Source organism: Nasonia vitripennis (genome assembly GCF_009193385.2).
Source record: "Nasonia vitripennis strain AsymCx chromosome 3 unlocalized genomic scaffold, Nvit_psr_1.1 chr3_random0011, whole genome shotgun sequence".
NCBI lineage: Eukaryota > Metazoa > Arthropoda > Insecta > Hymenoptera > Pteromalidae > Nasonia > Nasonia vitripennis.
The window spans coordinates 730234-751700 of NW_022279631.1; the positions used below are offsets into that span (position 1 = coordinate 730234).

The 21467-nt window shown below is 32.6% G+C and overlaps 2 protein-coding genes across 7 annotated transcripts in view; both read left to right on the plus strand.

Annotated features, from left to right (window-relative positions):
* The window catches only part of LOC116416881 (glutamate receptor ionotropic, kainate 2), a 416816-nt gene extending 405708 nt beyond the window's left edge, over positions 1-11108 (plus strand). For 3 of the 6 annotated variants that reach the window (XM_031927138.2, XM_031927137.2, XM_031927139.2), the window contains 2 exons: positions 8724-8989; positions 9164-10631. In XM_031927138.2, coding sequence (XP_031782998.1) covers positions 8724-8786 — 63 coding nt within the window. In that variant the 3' untranslated portion in view covers positions 8787-8989; positions 9164-10631. Of the gene's footprint in view, positions 1-5048; positions 5097-8723; positions 8990-9163; positions 10632-10741 lie in introns of those variants that run through there. The other 3 variants (XM_032601871.1, XM_032601872.1, XM_032601870.1) reach the window with 2 other exon arrangements.
* A 3504-nt stretch (positions 11109-14612) lies between these two features.
* LOC107981635 lies at positions 14613-18898 on the plus strand. Its single transcript, XM_016987869.3, has 5 exons — positions 14613-16618; positions 16765-16936; positions 17367-17568; positions 17650-17832; positions 17910-18898. Exons 1-5 carry the CDS (start codon positions 16557-16559, stop codon positions 17930-17932), a joined length of 642 nt encoding a protein of 213 aa, XP_016843358.1. The 5' UTR covers positions 14613-16556; the 3' UTR covers positions 17933-18898.
* Positions 18899-21467: the final 2569 nt, after the last annotated feature.

Genomic DNA, 21467 nt, shown 5'->3' on the forward strand with positions numbered 1-21467 from the left:
CGCGCTAGTAACTAATAAAATATGTCAGTTACTGAGAAAATGGATTCCGGCACACAGAAAAATTTCTAATGCCCAAAAATTTTAAGGCCCAACATTTTCAAGACCCAAAAATTATAAGACCCAAAATTTTCAAGACCCAAAAATTTTAATGCCCAAAATTTTCAAGACCCAACAATTGTAAGGCCCAAAATTATTTCGGCCTCATAGATGATGTCCAGGTGTCAGGGTAACTCCTAGATGTTAAATTATTGAGAAAAGATGTAAATGGCTTCACGGCACACAGGTACAGTAAGCACTTCAATATAATAAAATGTTATTATTATTGCAAATTAGGAATCTCTTGAGGCACTGCTCAGGAATCCAACGATAAGAGGACTAAAATAGTATTTTACTAACCAATGGAAGTGCCTAAATTCTCCCGCATTATAATTTCAGGAAACCAGTGATAAAATCACGATCACGATCGAATTAAACTGTTCTTGAGCACTACCGTTCCCGTTTACATCCAAAGAGACATTATAATGTGCTTCACTTTCGTTAGTTTGACTGGTACCATCTTAAATATATGTTTAAAATTAAAAAATATTATTTTTGAAGTATATTTCAAAATAGTATATTGTGTACCAGGAGCTCAAAGTAGGCTTTTTTGCCTCAGACGAGTACTGTTACATCCACACGTGGTCAAGAAGCCTGCTTAGCCCTTAGTGTACACCATAGTTTATGTAACGCATGTATTGATTACCGCATTTTTTTTGTCTATAAGCAGAACTGAGGTTTTTATGCCTTAAAGTATTAAATTCTTTATATGATACATATGTATACCTATATTTATATATCGATGGCTGAGCGGAATAAGGTCGTATCGTGGTGGCGACTTCAAGAACGTCGTATTGCAGCGGCGTCTTCGGAAACGTTGTATCCTAGACGCGATATTATTTGCTCTAATTTTGTAGTGGCAGCACTTCGTGATTTTTAAAAACTACTTCACAAGGCTGCACACGATCCAACGAATAATTAAAATAAAAATTAAAACAAATCAAAAAACATTCGTCTCCCTACTTTTGCCTATCGCTACAAAGCCAGTAGCGGACTCAAAGATTGTGTAACAGCCCAACAACCAGCAGCAGGCTTAGCGACACACATGTATGCGTGCACTCCCCTTCTCCTTACCAACAAGCAGCATCGGCAGTAAGCAAGCGATGACGTATTGACGGCGAGTCGCGCGCACTTCGGTATATGATGCGTGGATGTATAGATCTTTCCGGCGGCTCAATCCGCGCTCGCTTAGCTCCCTGTAAAAGGTAATGCGCGGCCTAGGGTTAGCTACTAGTTGTCGCATCTTAAGCGCTCTAATCACTACACACTCTACAGTAACTTAAGCGTAGAATCATGAACATACATACACAAACTAGTAGTGGCAATTTATGCTCACTAGTAAACAATCTATTGCAATTTACGCGTAGAATACACACTTGCAATATTTATAAAATTTAATATACTTATAAAATATATTTGTAGTATTATCAGACCATTATTTTGAAACTCTAATGAATTTGCAGTGTAGAGTATAAATTTGATAAAATATAACAATTTATGTATATCCGTTTAAAAACTTATAAAATTTATAATAATTACTATATTTTCAAAACACATCGTAAACTAGACAAAACTATAAATAATGTATATCAATAAGAATAATTGTAGATTTAAGCATTATTCTTTTGTTAATCAATTCTGATAATAGACATATTATTTCTATCCAATACAAAAGTTTATGATTATTGAAATATATCTCCACTACCTGGTATCCCGGACCTGACCTATACTTAAATCATTAATTATATTTAACTTTCTTTCTCTTTTTTGACCTGTCGTCAGAATTACGACACAGGGCAGTAAATGTTCAGAATGGCTAATTTTTCATTGCCTTTGCATATATTATGAAAACTTATAACATTAAGCGAATCGAATTTAACCTAATGAACGAATTAAATCATATTATTTCGATGTAGATACATGAACCCCAAGCACATAAAGATAGGTCTCCGTCCTTAGTTAAAGTCCTCCACTTCAGCTGACCAAGTTTTTTACCTGCGTGTGGGCATACAATATGTAACAAACATGGGTAACACCTCCAAATATTGCTAACAAAAATTTACAGACCAATTAATAATTACCAAAAAATAGCCTTTATTACACCCCCGGTAATTTATTATATGGTCAAGTGAAAATTATTTTTTCTGACATTATTGAACAGCTTAGCCGAAGATCTTAGATTTTTAAAAAATTGTTGAAAATGACCATCCCTATCAAAAGTTGCGAGCTATTTGAAATAGGGTAAATTCTACGAAAAAAAGAATTTTCAGTATTTTGTCAAATTTTCTTATTTTAGGAGATTTAATATAGAGTACGACGACTACAAGCAATTTATCATAGGGTAAAAATCGCTTCAGATGAGAAATCCAACAAAATACTGCAAATTGTTGTTTCGAAGGCATTTTCAGAGAATTTAACCCTATTTCAAATAGCTCGCAACTTTTGATAGCGAGGTCATTTTCGAGAATTTTATTTTTTTTTAATTCAAGATCTCTGGCTATGCTGTTCAGTAATGCCAGAAAAAATAATGTTTGCTTGGCCAAGTAATAAATTACCCAGGGTGCAATTAAGGCTATTTTTTGGAAAGTAGTAATTGGCCCGTACTTTATGTTGTTATATGCGGTTTGAAGGTGCTACCCATGTTTTTTTACATATTGTAAGACGTCAAGACGGAGACTGATCTTTATATGCTTGGGATTCGGGTACATACATCAAAATAATATAATTCAATTCGTCCATAAAGTTGAATTAGATTCGCTTAATGCTATAAGTTTTCATAATATATGCAAAGACAATAAGAAATAAGTCATTCTGATTTTTTTTCCTAGTTTTTCACGCGCATTTTATGCCTCGTAAAGTGGTATTTAAAAATCAAGAAGTGCTGTCACTATAAAATTAGAGAAAATAAAATCGCGTCTAGGATACGACGTTTCCGAAGACGCTGCTTCGATACGACGCAGTGTAGTCTGAATCGACTTTTTTTAGACAAAAAGCAATAGCACCTCGGAGAATAGGGCTACAAAAAATAATCGGGGTGATTTTTAAAGGTCTTATGATGTACTTTTATGGAAAAATAAGGAAAAACTGTTTTCTATATGGGAAAGCCTTTGAAAATCCGGCTTAAACCATGGTTTTTTGACATTTTTTGACTATATCTCCGCAAACATAAGTACAGAGAAAATTAGGACAAAAATTTATACCAGATTATTGAAGTAGAGAAAAAAACTTTCAATTTTTCCAGTATTAAACATTTTTTGGGTGCTACAGAATCCGGATTGCAATCATTTAAAGTTGAAAGTTTTTTCAAAAACAATACTTTTTAACATTTTCAGCTTGTTTCTCTTAAGGTTTTGGTAAAAAGGGAACCAGGACAATATTACATTGTAGGTTATCAAATTTAAGTAAAAGACCTATATTTTAATTTCTTAGAGAGGTTTGTAAGTGATATAGAATTGGTTTTACAGTGATTTTAAGCTAAAGTAAGGAAATTGCCCACAGGTTTTCTTTACTAGCATTGAAAATCTTAAATCACAAAATTTAAGGTAGTTTCTTCACGTATATATATATATATATATATATATATATATATACATATATATATATATATATATATATATATATATATATATATATATATATATATATATATATATATATATATATATATATATATATATATATAATATATATATATATATATATATATATATATATATATATATATATATATATATATATATAATATATATATATATATATATATATATATATATATATATATATATATATATTGCATACAGAACATAGAAAGAAAATGATATTTTGTTCGTTTTTTGTTAAATTTCCTCAAACAAAGCTGATTATATCTTAAAGATAGATACTTTTATCTTTCAGATCTTGAAGGTGTATACTTTTGGGTGCAGAAGAAAATGGTTTTATGAATATTGTGATACAAGATGCGCAGATATTGTTGGAAAATCTGAGCGATAGCCCTTCTAGGTTAACCACATATCACGAAAGTTTAGCTGTAACACCTAGAAAATTTTTAATACCAGCAAAATAGAAGGTTTTTTTCTCTACTTTAATAATCTGGTAAATTTGATAACCTACAATGTAATATTGTCCTGGTTTCCTTTTTACCAAATCCTTAAGAGAAACAAGCTGAAAATGTTAAAAAGTCTTGTTTTTGAAAAAACTTTCCACTTTAAATGATTGCAAACCGGAAAATGTCTGTAGCACCCAGAAAATTTTTAATACTAGAAAAATTGTTGAGCGAGTTTTTTTCTCTACTTCAATAATTTGGTATACATTTTTGTCCTGATTTTCTCTGTACTTATGTTTGAGTAGAAATAGTCGAAAAATGTGAAAAAACCATGGTTTAAGCCGGATTTTCAAAGGCTTTCCCATATAGAAAACAGTTTTTCCTTATTTTTCCATAAAAGTACATCATAAGACCTTTAAAAATCACCCCGATTATTTTTGGTAGCCCTATTCTACGAGGCGCTATTGCTTTTTGTCCAAAAAAGTCGATTCAGATTACAGTGCGCCGTTTCCGAAGAAGCGGCCACGATACAATGTTCTCGGAGTCGCCACCATAATACAAACTTATCCCACTCAACCATCGATATGTATCAGTACATGCTTTAATCACTTTTACGAATTTTTCAATGTACATGTTTTAATCATTTTTACGAATTTTTCAATGTACATGTTTTAATTATTTTTACGAATTTTTCAAATTTCGCTAATTTAGAAAAAGCGGGCAAAGGAAGCTTTTTTTGCCCGCTCTTTTCAGGCTGGTTGAAAAATTCCACTCTAGGACGGCTTTTTAGGTCTTAAAAAACGCGAAAATCGTGCATATGTTAGAAAAAATATATATATTTACTTACAAGAGTAATTATGTCTTATGATAAATAATTTTATTTATTTTTCATGCTGCCTTATGGATAAAGAACAATTATACTTTTATAAAGGTATGTATTTAATTTATATTTATATTCTAAAATTTTTTATTCCAAAGGCCTTTCTGACTGATAGATATTATTAACAAAAAATCAAGGTATTTTAAATTGTTCCAATAAATAATAATAGATCCTGCTATAAACACTTATTATATATTCTAATAATATTTAATTATAATTTATACTTTCAGTGGAAGCCTTACTAATTCAATGTTAATATTAAATTTAAAAAACTTAACGAATAAAAATTACAGTAAATAAAAAGGGAATACATCAGAAGATTATAATTTAGGTATTAGTAAAAATACAAAAATTCATAAGATTTTAAGTTTTGTTTTAGATTATCCGCTAGACTCGGGCGTAATATAAAAGATTCTATCTCAAACGCGGCATAATAAACCGTATAGAGAGTATATTGATGAAGTTGTCTGAGAAACATTACAAGTGGGCAGTTAAAACAGTGTTAGAGTCTATCTAGCGGCGATGAGGTAAAAGTAACACATCTGCGTAGCTCTTAAACTACTGCAGAAAACCTTGTCTCCTAACCTAAACCCAAATTTATGCAAGATAAGATTCCAACGCTCGTGTTTTTGTTAAATTAAAATTGAATTTAATGTCCCTGCGAATAAGGTCCCTACACTAAAATATTGTAAAATAAAACACCTTTATGTAGAAAAAAGAACCGCAAGGCTCTCTAAGATCCACGTACAAGTTGTAACGATATGAGCACCGTAGCTTAAACATGTAGTATGAATACCGCTGCGCCACAACGAACGGATCAATATTTGCGTGAGTTAGAGAACACGTGTGTGACTTAGGCAGACATCAAAAAGCGGCAGAAATAAATTGACTAACGATGTTGTTGTCATAAGCAACCAGAAAACCTCGTTGCACCTCTTGGCCTATACAGTGCTCTCCGCTCTTGATCTCACGGTCCTCCGGAGGGACATTGCTGCTGCCAGGATCATGGAAAAACTCAACGCAGCCAACGACAACTTGGCTGCGGACAGCAGACTTCCACTGATCGCTGTCACCCTGTCTTCTCATATACTTGTCTGCTCCAACATAGCAGCCAAGATTTAGAGGTGCAAGCTGAACACCTCTAAGCTTGACGCTGACTTACTAGAGTAGGCCAGATCTTTCCCCAGACCATCAGGGGCTCATCAACATTAACGCGCTGCTTCCTTCAGAAGTTCACCAACTCTACGTCAAAGCCAGACTGGAGGCTAAGAAGCTGCAGGGATGCAGAACTTACATGAGAGATGAGAGGATCTACATCCGTACTGTCAACGACACAGAACGGGCCACCGTCATCACCAGCAACGAAGACCTCGTCAATTTTTTAGCCCGGAAGCAACCAACTACAAACAAAAACTCACTCTTTCTTTCTACCCTAGGTTTATGACTGGTACGTGCCTAAAGAGCAAACAGCGCTTCTACTGATCAGAATTTTTTGATCGGCTGTCGATCGCAAGAATCTCTCAGCTTTGGGCTCAATATGTTCGACACCTTAGAGAGACTTATTAACGGAGTCTCATTTATTTATGTTCTCATAATCATATTTACAGCATATTTTACACAAGACTTTAGATAAGCTAAATTCTCGTAAAACCAACAGAACTAGATAAATCGCTGAAAACTGACGAATTTTGTAAAGCGACACTTCGACCGAGTTCATGCATCAAGCGACGCTCTATCGCCTGTCCGCGGACGACTCCTTCGCTTTCTCACCCGCCACGCTCACCGCCCCGCTAACTCGTACCCGGAAAGCCCGGACGTGTCCAACCCTTCCCAGACACATCTCGCGTACCGATAAGACCCTGCCCATGCCTTTGCTGCCCGTGACGGATAACCGATGTTATCCTCGCTCGCACCAGTAGATGGTGGACAGCCATCTAGGACGCGCACAATAACACGCTTCTGGCTAGCCGTGCACGACTCTGCACTTTTCGCTTAACACTTTCCGAACTAAACGACACTAAACAGCGACACACTTTTACCTTTGAAACCGACGATTTTCGACCGCACTTCGTCTTTACCAATTAATTGAACCCGATGCGCGATACAAAGAAACCAAAAACTGACACGAAACGAACACAAAACTCTCTCTAAAAGTAGCCCGTTCGAGTCGCCTCAACCAAGAGTTTCAGCGACACGCCTGACCGCGAAGAAGATTCAATTACGTAAATTTACAACGATAAGTCCTATAAATTACGCTCAATAATTTTTCGTTAATCATTCTTCAGCCTATCTTTGGCCTCGCAGTTTCCTCGATGGCGATGGTACTCCGGGTTTTTGGCTTTGCAATACTCTCGTTCTCGGGTTGCTCTGGTAATGCTGCGACTCCTACTCTTGCACCCTCTCGTTTTCTCTCTCTCTCGCACCCACTGTGGTTCTCGGCCCCGTTCTCGCTCGGGAGTTATGAGAAATAAAAATAACACAGATACACATATAAAATCTCGCTCGATACATTCATACCTTTTGGCCTCGGGACGCCTCGCTGCCACCCCGGCCCAGTACTCGCGCTGCTTGGAACACTGCAATTTCTTGCAACGTTACATCATATATAACTCACTTCCGCAATCTTTCGACGTCTTTTTTTGCACCTGAGCTCGTTTTAATCATCGCTGTCGCTTGATGAAATATACAAGTCTACTGAACGACTTGAATTTTTAGTGCCCCGTTTTGTTGCTTTATTTCGGTGGAACTCTTTTTAAACTCGGCAAACATTTCATGCATTATCGTACACGCGAGCATGTTTTCTCGGAAGACACTGTCAAACAGCTACTACAGCTCGCAGTGCGAAAAAATCAGGGTTTAACGAAATAATATGTATCACGCACAACGCTCGCGGTTTTGACGCACAGTTTATACTACGTGAGTTAGCAGGCCTAAAATCAATTCTACTAAGCATTATTTTAACCGGACAGAGCATTACGATACGATACGAAAGTAAAAAATTTATAAACAGCCTTAACTACTTCAAAATGAAGCTGAGCGATTTGCCAGCGACATTTGAATTAGGTAAGAACAGTAAAAAAGCTTTTTCCCTCATCTTTTTAATACAACGAATCACTAAGACTACGTAGGCGCGTTACCAGCTTCAAAATTCTACTTACCCTACACCATGTCCACAAAAGAGCGAGAGACCTTTTTTTCTAGGTGCCGCGAAACGGATCTTCCGATAAAGTGTTTAATTATCAAAACGAGATGATTGAGTACTGTCGCATAAACGTGACGATATTGCGCCGGGCTTCACAATTTTCATTATTTCAGCTACCACAGACTTACTTAGGTTTTGGGCTTCGAAGGGCACTTTTTTATATTTAGAAAATCACAAAAATTATACTTGTAGACAACTTTTAAATTTAAATTTTTTTTTAATTCCCACATTCACTTTATGAACATATGTGTTTAAAGAAAATTCATAAAGTAAAAAGTGCTCTTTGAAGCCCAAAAGGTAAGTAAGTCTGCGGTAGCTGAAATAATCAAAATTGTGATTTATGGCCTTCGAAGACCTATTGTACCTGACATATAATATATATATATATATATATATTGTTTGATAATTTTTACAGTATTCCTGAGTTAATATAATTGTTTTATCGATTATTTAAACAATTTAAGGTACGTTTACACAAAAATTCAATATCTCATTTTTTGTAGATTTTAGGTGGTGAGGTCCTCTTAAAGGAAAAATTAAGTATTCTAGTCGACAAAAATCCCTGAAAAACAATGAAAGAATCATACGACAACAGTAATCCTAAGATATAATAAGAGTATTTATTCATCAACAAATTTTGCACCATTTACTTCTCTGTAAGGACCATATGAAGAGCTAAACAAGCATGTCATCGAACCCGAAGCAGATACGATTGAGGAATGTAACAAAATACAAAAATTACCTCATGATTCGGATAAGCAATTGGGAAGTAAGGAAATGTATATTAAAACCCATTAAAATAACGAAACAATAGCACACCGTTACCAAAAATTATTAATTAAATAACATCAAGACCCCTCATTAGAATGCTATATACACGGACAACCACGCCGTTACGATCTAAGAAGTGCAAAAAGATAAAAAAAAAACTTTTTCTTTGCAGGGGAATGGTGACCGCAATGAGGATGGCAGTAACCTTGATTCGACGATACTCAGAAAGGGCAATGAAATCAATCCGGATGCGACATATTTCGATTATCAACAAGAAATTGGAGGAATCATAGAAAATTATTATTATATACATTTTGATATAAACACAACGTCGCTTAAGTAAACATACGGCAGAATTCTGACTTACTACACTGTACTGAGGAACTCAAAAACTCAAGCTTATGAATGGAAGCCAAATTATTATGCAAGGAAATTTATCAAGATTTGCAGGAAATAGCATTATTCGGCGGGAAAAGGAAGAGAGGATTACTAAATAGAGTGGGAAAAATTATCAAATATATATTCGGAAATCAAGATTCTGACAATTTGGAAAAAATTAACAATTATCTAGAAAATTTTGAAAAACAGCAGAATAAGGATATCACAGGTTTTAAACAAAACAATAAGTTGTATGAAACAAATTAGTCGAATGATAAATAGTAATACCGAAATAATCAACAAAAATTTACGAAATATTATGACAACTCTCAACGACCAAAATACGCGATTTGAATTATTTGAAACTGTTATAACTTTTATTGTGCAAGAACAACATTTTTTTAATTTATTAGCAAAAATAACAAGGTCATTTGTTTTTACCGATGAAAGATTTAATTCAGAAATACTAACTCATGAATAAATATCAAGTATTAAAGCTCATTTGTTGGAACATTATTCTCAAAAGGAATTAATACCACATTATCATAATCTTCGGTTTGCTCAGGGATCAGTCGTAATTATCCATGATTCCATAAACTATACAATCAAAATTCCTTAATTCCATTGAATTTTTCCTATTTAAAAGACTTGCTGTAATGAACCAGAATAATCAGACGGAAATCATAACCATACCATGGAAGCTGAATGGGTCGATAAAAAAATTATTTTCAGGAAAATGTCAGTTGATATATCAGAACAACTATATATGTCATCAAATTCTCGCTGAAGATTTAAAAACAATTGTAATTTCAACGAATACACCTCTAGAATTGGCATATCCACTCTCAAATAATTTAAAATTAATATCCAGCAATTATCAAATAAGAACTGAAAGCTATAAGGACAAAGTCACATTTTACGGAACAAAAATTTTCGAAGGTAGCAATCTGTTACTACAAGGGCACAGGATGGACAACGATCTTGGAAAATTCAAGACATTACAAGTTCAACCTTTGATCATTAAAATTCATTAATGGAGGTTGGAGCTATTAAAAACACACGTCTTACCTACAATGAAGACACCGATATTCACGAAATTTGGAATAGAATTCCACACGTTAATAACATCATTTGTAATCGTCATGCTAATTCTAATAATTAGAACAATTTTCATCATATACAAATATAAATGCAACGACAAGAGACTACAACATACCGAAATAAGGACTAATGAGACCGACATTCATCTTGGGCATGGTAGAGTTACGTAAACCATAATAGCCGTCACTTGTTTATGATGACCTTCCACATGCCATATCAATCGACTTCCAGCTTCTTAAAACCTGCAATAATGATATATTTATGCTTTTAGTTGTTGGCACGTACAGCGGATCATGCATGAAGAACAATAGAAGGAGAAATAAAACAAGAAAATTACTGACCGTTTTAAAAAGGCTCCTGCACCGGCAACGAGCCAGTCTCTATTCGGTCTACAAGCTGTTAAGACGTATCAAAAAACGTAATTGAAATCCATACCCAATTTCATTACTTACCTGCGAACTCACGTACGCACGGCAATACGTACATTTAACTCGCTCGAGTATCGGCTCCTAAATAATATGACGGTCAGCGGTTTTCTGCCTGCAGCGAACACAAGTGAAAAAAGCACCGTTTTTTAATACCAGGGGTGTTACACGCACGGTTGTCCAGCATGTTTTTCAAATAATCGTAATAAGAACACTGCTCACAGATCTACTTTTAATTAACCCATTAACGTCCAAAACAGAGAAATCGTAGCTCTGTTTTCAACCGTAAATCTATCACATATTCCACGAATATATTCAAAGCAAACATACTTTTTCTGAAGTATTTTTTTCTCTACTTTCCATTTCTGGTATCAGAATTGCGTATTTTTCACTCAAAAATCCAATATGGCGACGTTTAAAAGAAAAAATGCAAAATTTCGATACTTTTTTTTTTAAATCCAATTTCTTGTGTTAACGTTGAGGACGGAACTTTATTTTTCAACTATAAGTGCATAAATGAGTTGTACTTTAAATTCAGTTTGGTCCCGAATCCAGAAATTCAATATGGCGGCTAGAAAATGGCACCTGAAGCGCAAAATTTTGCCCAAACTTTCACGAATTTTTTTCTCGAATATAATGCATTCGACGAAAAAATCAATAAGAATAAAAAGTGCTTAGAATCAATCAAGGAATATGTCTAAATTTTTTCACTGAGTTTTGAGCAACTTTTTTATTTTTGCCAATTGGCAATTTATGACAAATTGGAAAAATTCATCGAATCGTCTCGGAAAAATTCAGATATACTTCTTGGTCAATTCTAAGTACTTTTTATTCTCTAACTTTTTCTTATATAACGCTTTGTTTTTGAGTAAAAAATCAAAAACCTTAAAAAATTTGAGTTATGCAACTTTTGGAATTGTTTCATAAACTATATTGAATTCTCAATCGAAAAAGTCTGAATTTAATTACTATATTCAATTTGCCGAATTTTGCCAAAAGCTTTTGTAATGTTTTTATCTGAATTTCAAAATAGTGAATCATCATTGAATGTTCATAAATCGATTTTGAAGAATCTTTAGTTTTTTCACTCTTTGTCTACTATACTGTTAGTGTTCTAAATATTAGCGTTAATATTTTACTTGTGTATTTAACTTTTCAAGTTTTAAAATTGTAATGGCTCCAAAACGCCGGAGAAATGTAAGATCTCAATCAGAGTCTGAAGAAGATTATTCTGATGATAACGATGATCATAATATTTTGGTACCTAATCCAGATGATTCGGGCAGTTCTGGTCAGAGTGACGAAGATTCTGGTTCTGAATCTATTGATAACTTATTACTGAGTACATACGCAGAAACTTCTAATAATTATACGAATGATCAATCTAAATTGGAAAATGAATATATTTATAAATGGATCGACGGAGAAAAAAGTTATTCCTGCAAAGTTGAAAATGAAATATTATTATCTGATAGTCATAAGAAAGACATTAAAAATATGAGTCCAGTTGACCTATTTGAGACATTTTTTTGCAAAGAAATTAAAAATTATATTATAGAATCAACTAAGATGAATAATTGCAGTCTAACAATGTCAGATTTGAATATATTTATAGGAATAATACTTTTCTCAGCATTCAATAAAAGGAAAAGTCAAAGAGATTATTGGTCTAATGATCCCTTTTTATCTAGTGATGTAGTGAAATCGGCTATGGGACGCCGTACATTTGAAAATATAAAATCTAAGTTGAAATTATCAAAACCAGGGGATGAAGATTGCAATGATAAAGCTTGGCGAGTTCGTCAAGTCATGAATCTGTTTCGTAGAAACATAAAATTGTTCGGGTACTTTCAAACCGCGATATCTGTAGATGAAATGATGGCCAAATGCTACGCTAGAACTAGTATGAAACAGTTTATTCGCGGCAAACCAATTAGATTCGGTCTGAAATTTTGGGGTCTATGTACATTAGATGAATTTTTATTAGATTTTGATCTATACTGTGGGAAGAATTCAACTATTGGGGATAGATTAGCCAAATGTGCTTTAGGAACTCGGGTAGTAATGAACTTACTTGACAATCTTTTCTCAACGCTAACTTTTCGTAAAGTAGGCCTTTACCATCTATACATGGACAATTACTTCACAAGCTTAGACCTTTTTGTACATTTAAGAAAAATGGGTTTACGTTCCACTGGTACTATTAGAGAAAATAGGATAAAAGAAAAAAATTATATTGATAAAAAATCAACAAGAGGCACATACGCCACAAAGCACGATCAAAAGAGCGGAATGAATTTAATTACTATTATTGATTATTGATTCTAAACCGATTTCAATAATTTCTACAGCATCTGGAGTAACACCACTGTTACCCTCGAAAAGATATTCCAAAGAAGTAAAATCAAAAATAGACATACCTTTTCCTAATGCATTTCATCTTTATAATAGGTTTATGGGAGGGGTTGATGTTCATGATGGCCATTGCAATGATGTTATGCCATGCATTCGATCAAAAAAGTGGACGTGGGTGGTTTTTATTAGATTACTTCAGGCCGCTGTTACCAATGCAGTAGTACTTTATAATTGTGCTAATCCAAGTCACAAAAAAAGTTCAAAAGAATTTCTGATGGATATTGTGAAATACTATCTGACTAGACCTAAAGTTGATGACATTGTTCATGAAACAGTATCCCTCAAACAACAGAAGCTCTGCTGTTGCAAGCCATGTGTCATTAGGACAAACAAATTTTGCAAAAAATGCAATAATTTTTATTGTAAAACGTGTTTTATAAAAAATCATAACAGTTCCTAAAAAAAAAATAAAAATTATAAAACTATAAAAAATCAAAAACATAAATAAAACCCTAATAAAAAGCGAAAAAAAAAATAAATAAAAAGATAAAAAAAAGACAAGATGCTTTGACTCATTCACCTCCACGCGGTAAGTGTCGGGAAACGTTGTACATCAACGGCTAAGAAATGAGAATTTTTCAATGCGAAAATCATATCATCTGGAATGTGACGGATACTCGGGCACAAATTTGAAGTAAATTTGCTCATAATTGACCAAAAAGTGCATATGGAACAAAACATTTTAAAGTTTTTGATTTTTTTTTGAATTTCAAAAAATCTTAAGAATTTTAAGGTTTTTGATTTTTTACTCAAAAACAAAGCGTCATATAAGAAAAAGTTAGAGAATAAAAAGTACTTAGAATTGACCAAGAAGTATATCTGAATTTTTTCGAGACGATTCGATGAATTTTTTCAATTTGTCATAAATTGCCAATTGGCAAAAATAAAAAAGTTGCTCAAAACTCAGTGAAAAAATTTAGACATATTCCTTGATTGATTCTAAGCACTTTTTATTCTTATTGATTTTTTCGTCGAATGCATTATATTCGTGAAAAAAATTCGTGAAAGTTTGGGCAAAATTTTGCGCTTCAGGCACCATTTTCTAGCCGCCATATTGAATTTCTGGATTCGGAACCAAACTGAATTTAAAGTACAACTCATTTATGCACTCATAGTTGAAAAATAAAGTTCCGTCCTCAACGTTAACACAACAAGAAATTGGATTTAACAAAAAAAGTATCGAAATTTTGCATTTTTTCTTTTAAACGTCGCCATATTGGATTTTTGAGTGAAACATACGCAATTCTGATACCAGAAATGGAAAGTAGAGAAAAAAATACTTCAGAAAAAGTATGTTTGCTTTGAATATATCCGTGGAATATGTTATAGATTTACGGTTGAAAACAGAGTTACGATTTCTCTGTTTTGGACGTTAATGGGTTAATTGCTTGAATGTACGAGGGCAAAAATTGCCTGAATCCGCGAGCTCGGGTACGAGGTTCGCGAGATTTGGGAATGCGAGTTCGATCGCGTAAAACGAGAGAATCCCAAGATTGCTCGTTATGTCCGAGAACATCTGCTAGCGAGTAAAATCACGCTGAATCATCGAAAGGCGTTTTTCGGTGAACGTACGGAAAATTTTCTCGGCAAGTACGACGCCAAGGATGAAGAAAGTATAAAGTACATTGATGTATGCTCGTTATATCTATATGTTTGTAAGCGTAAACGGTTTCCCGTAAGTCACCCGACAATTTACGTGGGCAGTGAGTGTGATCAGTTGACAAACGGTATGCTTGACAATTTTACAGGTATAGAAGGTCTGAATAAGTGTTTCATTTAACTACCGCGCGATCTATTTTTATCCCAATTATTTGAAAAAATAAATGGCAAACTAATGTTTGTGCTGTGTTGTACTTGCTGTGAGAAATCACGGCAAGACAACGAGTGCAATTGCAAGAATCCAAGCAATTGCGAGTTCTAGGGTACGTGGATCGCCGATGAGCTCTGTAAACCGATAGAGCTTAGTTATCGAGTTACAGCCATACATGTTATATGGCAGTACAGTATAACCGAGCTTGATCAAGCTACGGGCGAGGGTGGACTCTTCAGCAAGTACATAGATACAACAAGCCTCGGGCTTTCCAGTGTGGTGTGTTGACGAGACGGAACAAGATCGGTATATTTGCGAATACCAAGAAAAAAGAGCGTCCTTCTTGAGAGCGAAAAGATCGTTAAAAATCCGGGGCTGCATTTACTGTATTCTTCTTACTCTGTAAAAATTAATTATGGTAGTATTAGGGGAACGATTAAGCGATATTTCGATTAGCGTGAAATAGATGAAGATGATGACGAGACGAATGAAAGCAGTAATATTAAGATAAAATTTAACGCTATAAGGCGAATGATAGATCATAGTGTAGTAACGCGCAGTGAGACTAAGACTTCTAGTATAGTATTAACAAGACATATGTATGTTCCTTCAGGAGTGTCGTCACCTTATGGTTATAAGAAATAACAATTTATGTATGTGTGTGTGTGTAACAAATAAATTAATTTTAAGTATATCATAGAGTTGTAAGTTTTTGTAAATAATAAAAAAATGCGTATATTTTGTTTTGATAGACTGAAAGTTTTCGTATCAAGTGGCGCGGTAGCGCCACGAAGGCGAGTTTGAAAAGCAGACGAAGCCGCGGCGCCGCGACACTATTTACTTCTATATTGGCGTTCGGATTTTATAGTATCGTAAAAAAATGCATATTATTACTGTTTTCTATTAAATTATTGAATCATTAGCATGTTTTTGTGCTAAACTATGATTCTACCAAGAATATTGGAAAAAAAACTGTTTCATTTTCAAAATAAATGGATGTGTAATTCTCGAATGCTCAAATCATCTCTTTATTCTCCAGACAAAAATGTTAGGACCGTTAAGTTAGCCGCGAATGTAGTGTAGTTGAAAATTGATTATTCATTATTGCTTTTTGTCATTTAACCTGCTGTAAAAATTGTAGCTTATATCAAGTGGCTTATGTTTTATTACGATTTCCATTAAAAATATTAGTAAATATTTATGTAATTATTACGATGAACGATGTGTGATTTTGCGATTCTCCAGACCGAAAAACGTTAGCACCGTGAAGTTTGTCACTTATGAGCTATATGTATTGGATATTGCTTTCCCACACACTTCTATCATATCAAGTGGCGCGGATTATTATGCTAGTCATTGTATCCAGTATCGCATCTTTACAATAGATAACAATTTTATCTATTAATTAAAATAAATTGTTTTTTACTAAGAGGATTATGGCGTCCTTTTTTACAACAAATGAGGAAATGTTGCAGTTTGAAGATCGAGATGCGACCACGTAAGTAATTTTAGAAATTATATTTTTGAGGTTATGTTTTTTCAATTAAATTATGTTATCTATATTTTTATCGTTCTTTTCTTACTTTTTTCTTTCAAAAATAATATAAAATGAATAGAAAACAAAATGTATTTTATTTTTTGCAGAAGCATGATAGGTTATGTCGATTTCATTACGGCACCTACTCCATCTGGCAAAGAAAATACTCCTTTGTTAAAATTCACTTTAACAAATGGTAGTAAAAGAATTGACATTCTCATATGGGACGATGACAATGACCTTATCAACAAATATCAGAAGGACATATGTATTAATAGGGTAAATATCGTATATTATCATTTTACATACATATGCCATAAAAGACGTGGACTTTAACTGAAAATAGCATTCATCGCTGTATACATTGTTTTTACTAGAATATTGCATTTTAATAATGATTTTACGTTTTGTATACCTAATTGTACTTAATCAAGTATAAATTTAGACACATTAAGTTTTTTCATGTACTTAAAGTATAACAAACATTATACTGTGGAAAAAGTATACTAATTATTTCATATTAAATATTCCATTTGTACAAAATTCATAATTTTAGTAAAGCTTCAAATAATTTTTGGCACACTTTCGCACATTTTAGGTAAATGTCTAAATATTCTACTTCTCTGTGATAAATTAAGTGATTATAAAACTTTTGAAAACAACGGTATTTTATGGAAATGCGTCATTTGAAATGTTTTTATATTTATAGATTATCAATATTAATGGTGGTCACTGTCGTGCAACAAAGTCAACAAAGTTCCATCAAGACAACAACCTCGTACCGTTTGAAATATTAGTCAAGGAAAATACCACAATCCATTTCTTGGGGTATCATACATTGAAGAGTTCAGCGACAGAACAAGTGCAAAAAGTCTCTTTTGATACTATCCACAACATAGAAGGACTAGTTGGTAAGGATATTGTGTACCGTGTTCTATGATTTTTACCTGTCGTTACTAAAACATACACACGGATACATATATTTTTTTCAGAAATTTCAGGTTATATTAGAACCCCATTTTCCTTAATTTATAATCGAACTGGCCTCATGAGTTATGGCTTAAGTGCTATAACAGATGGGCAGAAGAAGCTTACGGTTCAAGTAAAGCAGTTTTTGCAGTCCAAACTTGAGTTAGGTGATTCTGTTACAGTAACAGGGACAGTAAAGGGGCAAGGTTTGTACTTATATATTTCTATTACTTTTTTCATATATTTTAATTTAATATTGTTCATTAAGTCTAGTTTTTTTTAGATTCCCTCGTCAATTTTCTGTGATAGTATGGATCAGGTAAAGTTAAATCCTGAAGCTGTGCCAATGACCGCAGAAAAGCTTCAACGGGGATGTAGACCAGTTAAACGGATTAGACCACAATAGAAATTTTATGTGCTATTATAGAAGATTATCAATCTTTATTTTATTTTTTTAAGTAAATATTTTTAGTTTTTTGTTAAAACAGATTTAAATAATAATGCAGTAATTCACTGTGCAAGTTTAAGTATTAAAATACTTGTGTTTAACAAAGCAAAATAGTTCCTAAATATAAAAGATCAGAGATTTATTTATAGTTAGACTAATTACATTTAATGGAGTGCGCGTCAAAATAATACTAATTATGTATAAAAGATATGTCAGACACTTATAATTAGTATTATTTATCTTTAAAAGATGTATTAAATTGTAACTACGACACTATGATACATGATAAAATGTATTAGTAGTTTTATGTGCAGACGTATTCTGCTATTCCATATGTGCTTTTAAGATTCTAAAGTTTATTCACACATAGATATCATTTTATTATAACTTTTGTAATGATACGACTTAGCTTGAATTAAAAGTTCAGGAAATATTTTGTTAGAGTGAGACGAAAGACCAATTTCAGTAAAATATATAGTGTAAAATCATTTTTCAATGTAACTACGATATTATTATGATGAAAATGTCATACTTTAATGTTATAAGATGTTAAATCTTTGATTTCATGTACTTTCATACTTTTATATTATTACATGTATTACAATATTAGAAAAAAGAGATTTATTATTTTTATAATACAAAAAAGTATATGAAAAAAGAAATGAAATCTCTAAAAAAAAACTTTTAACAAAAGTAAAAATGTTAGGCAAGTTTGATGTTTTGCGTATCATTATGCATGTAAATAACATAATGTAACACAATAACATATTTTTTGTTTACAATGAAATTACAGATAAAAAAGAAATGAGATCTATAATAAAAAAGTCAAGTTTATTACCATAATATTTCAATCATACCATAGCAAACAAAAATTTATTAGGATTCATTAAGGAATCAGTCGACTGATTGATAATTTAAACTTAACATGTATTGATCAATTATTTACAAACAACACTCAAGATATTACGTAACTTGCCATGCCCGTTTCATTTTATTCATAGGTGAACAGCTAAAATTTTCATCTTATATGTTAGAACGTAGTAGCAAATTCATTAATATTTTGTTTTAACTTGTTACACTATTGGTATTTATGAAAAGTTTTAAAATAAGCTCAAAATTTTTTTAATAATTTCAGAAGTAATCGTTTCTATGTGCACTTTAAATACAAAATTTTAATTTTTTTCGTTAAGTTACGTAACAAAAGTGAAATTATTTTTATAAATATGTGTCGTGTAATTTACATTGGAAATATATCATTAATATTAAAATAATAATTTTATATTTTATAATTTTGTATATACAAATAAAATATACAGAACGATCCCGATAGACAACACCATAAATAAAATGAAACGGGCATGGCAAGTTACGTAGTATCTTGAGTGTTGTTTGTAAATAATTGATCAATACATGTTAAGTTTAAATTATCAATCAGTCGTGACTCCAGCACTGATTTGATGAACTGTAAACGGCTGATGGGCACTTCCGACTGATCCAGTGCTGTTTCCTGCGTGCGACAACGTCACTTATTAGCTCTATAATGTTGGAATCTTCTATGGGCTTGCCGTCTATACTGACAAGGAAAGGTACCCAACCCGAACTCACCGATTTTGATGATTTTCATATATGTTGTAGAACATAAAAAAATAAGAGACACGTATTTTTTTTTATCGGCTAATTTTCACTTTTAAGGGGTAAAAACCTCCCCTAAAGTTAACCCCCAAAAAGCGTTTTTTTTAAATATCTCGGCTTAAAATTAATATTTTTCAATGAAACAAATTGGAGGTTATTTCTTACAAAAAGAGCAAGTATTTCATGGTGATTTGAAGAGTAAGGGTAGCATCCCCTATTTTTTAGGGGTTGAAAACATATATTTTTTGGCATAATTTTATAATAAAAATGTTTAAACCGACTAAAAAAAATTGGAAAAAATGTTTAAACATCCTTAATAACAAAATTTAGTTGACGTCTTTCGGTGTTTTCATAAATATTACCCCTAAGGGGGTAAACCACCCCTAACACAAAATAACTGTAAATATGTAATTCAATACATAATATTTCGTAGAAAGTTTGTATATAGAGGTTTTCGAGGTCGCTGATTACAAATCTATCAGATTTTGAAAATTCAAAATGGCGGAACCAATAGGACGGAAATATCGAAAAAAAAATTTATATAATAAAAAAGTTTTAAACGACTAAAAAAATTGGAAAAAATTTGTAAACATCTATAATAAACAAATTAAGTTTTTCGATTTTTTCATAGATACTACCCTTTAGGGGGTAAACCACCCCTAACACAAAATAACTATAAGTATACTTCAATCCATAATATTTTGTAGAAGGTTTGTATATAAGGGTTTTCGAGATCGCTCTTTGCAAATCTGATATCAGATTTTGAAAATTCAAAATGGCGGAACCAATGTGGTGGACGAAAATGTCGAAAAAAAATTTTAACTTTCATAAAAACTTGTTATAAATGTGTTATCTTTGTAGCCTGTACATGTGAACTAAAGAGCCTTAAACCCTAAATCCCTAAAGAACAAATAGGCTAAATGGTTGTGCTTTTTAACCAAACCACCTCAAATTCCTAAATTTGTAAACAAGAAAATTCTGTGTGTGAAGCAGTTTTATAATTTCCGTAGAAATTGTTATCAGAATGTTATTGAAATTCCTTTATTGTAAATTCAACTTATAATGTATTTTTGTTTATAATATTAGAGTATAATAATAATCTACAATCTTTTATCTTTTGCCATAGTGCATTTTTTGTATTGAGCATAAAATATATTATTTTACGATGTTTTTACAATAATGGTAGTCCTCATAAATGTGTTTAAAGCACAATGATTTTTTGCAACCACATCGTACAATTGCAATGTTTGTGCACCCTTCTATTTCACAATGTGTTGCGCAAGACTTTCCAAAACTGAAATCTATAGGATTATCAAATTTATCTAGTTTTTCCTTGACGTAACCGCTTTTATACCAGGAATATTTAAACAAATCTATATATCTCGGTGAAGACAGTTGGTTGTGAACCAATGATTGAAGTTTAATTATATTATTTCTCACATGTAAATTCATATCATGATCCATTAACATTACATTATCAGAAAATGTTCGGACAAAGTTTTTCCAAATACGGAATCCATAGACATCAAGTGGTTGTATTTTTCCTGTGGTTCCAGTTGGAATTTTTTTAAGTTAATAATTTTATTTTGTGGCATTGTTTCTTCTATAACTTTGTCACAATGACCACTCCAAGAATCAAGTAATAGTATTGAGTGATGGCCTACATAGGGATAAAATATTTTTTCCAACCAGATTTTGAAGTGATCTGCAATTAAACGACTTACTAATTAACTGATCAACGATATTACAATGTAAAAATTG

Bases quoted from the DNA above. Each gene is read 5' to 3' on its own strand.
- LOC107981635 (XM_016987869.3), top strand. From the start codon at position 16,557: ATGGCGTCCTTTTTTACAACAAATGAGGAAATGTTGCAGTTTGAAGAT. The intron at 16,937-17,366 runs GTAAATATCGTA...TTATATTTATAG, and splicing joins AGGACATATGTATTAATAGG to ATTATCAATATTAATGGTGG. The intron at 17,833-17,909 runs GTTTGTACTTAT...AGTTTTTTTTAG, and splicing joins AGGGACAGTAAAGGGGCAAG to ATTCCCTCGTCAATTTTCTG.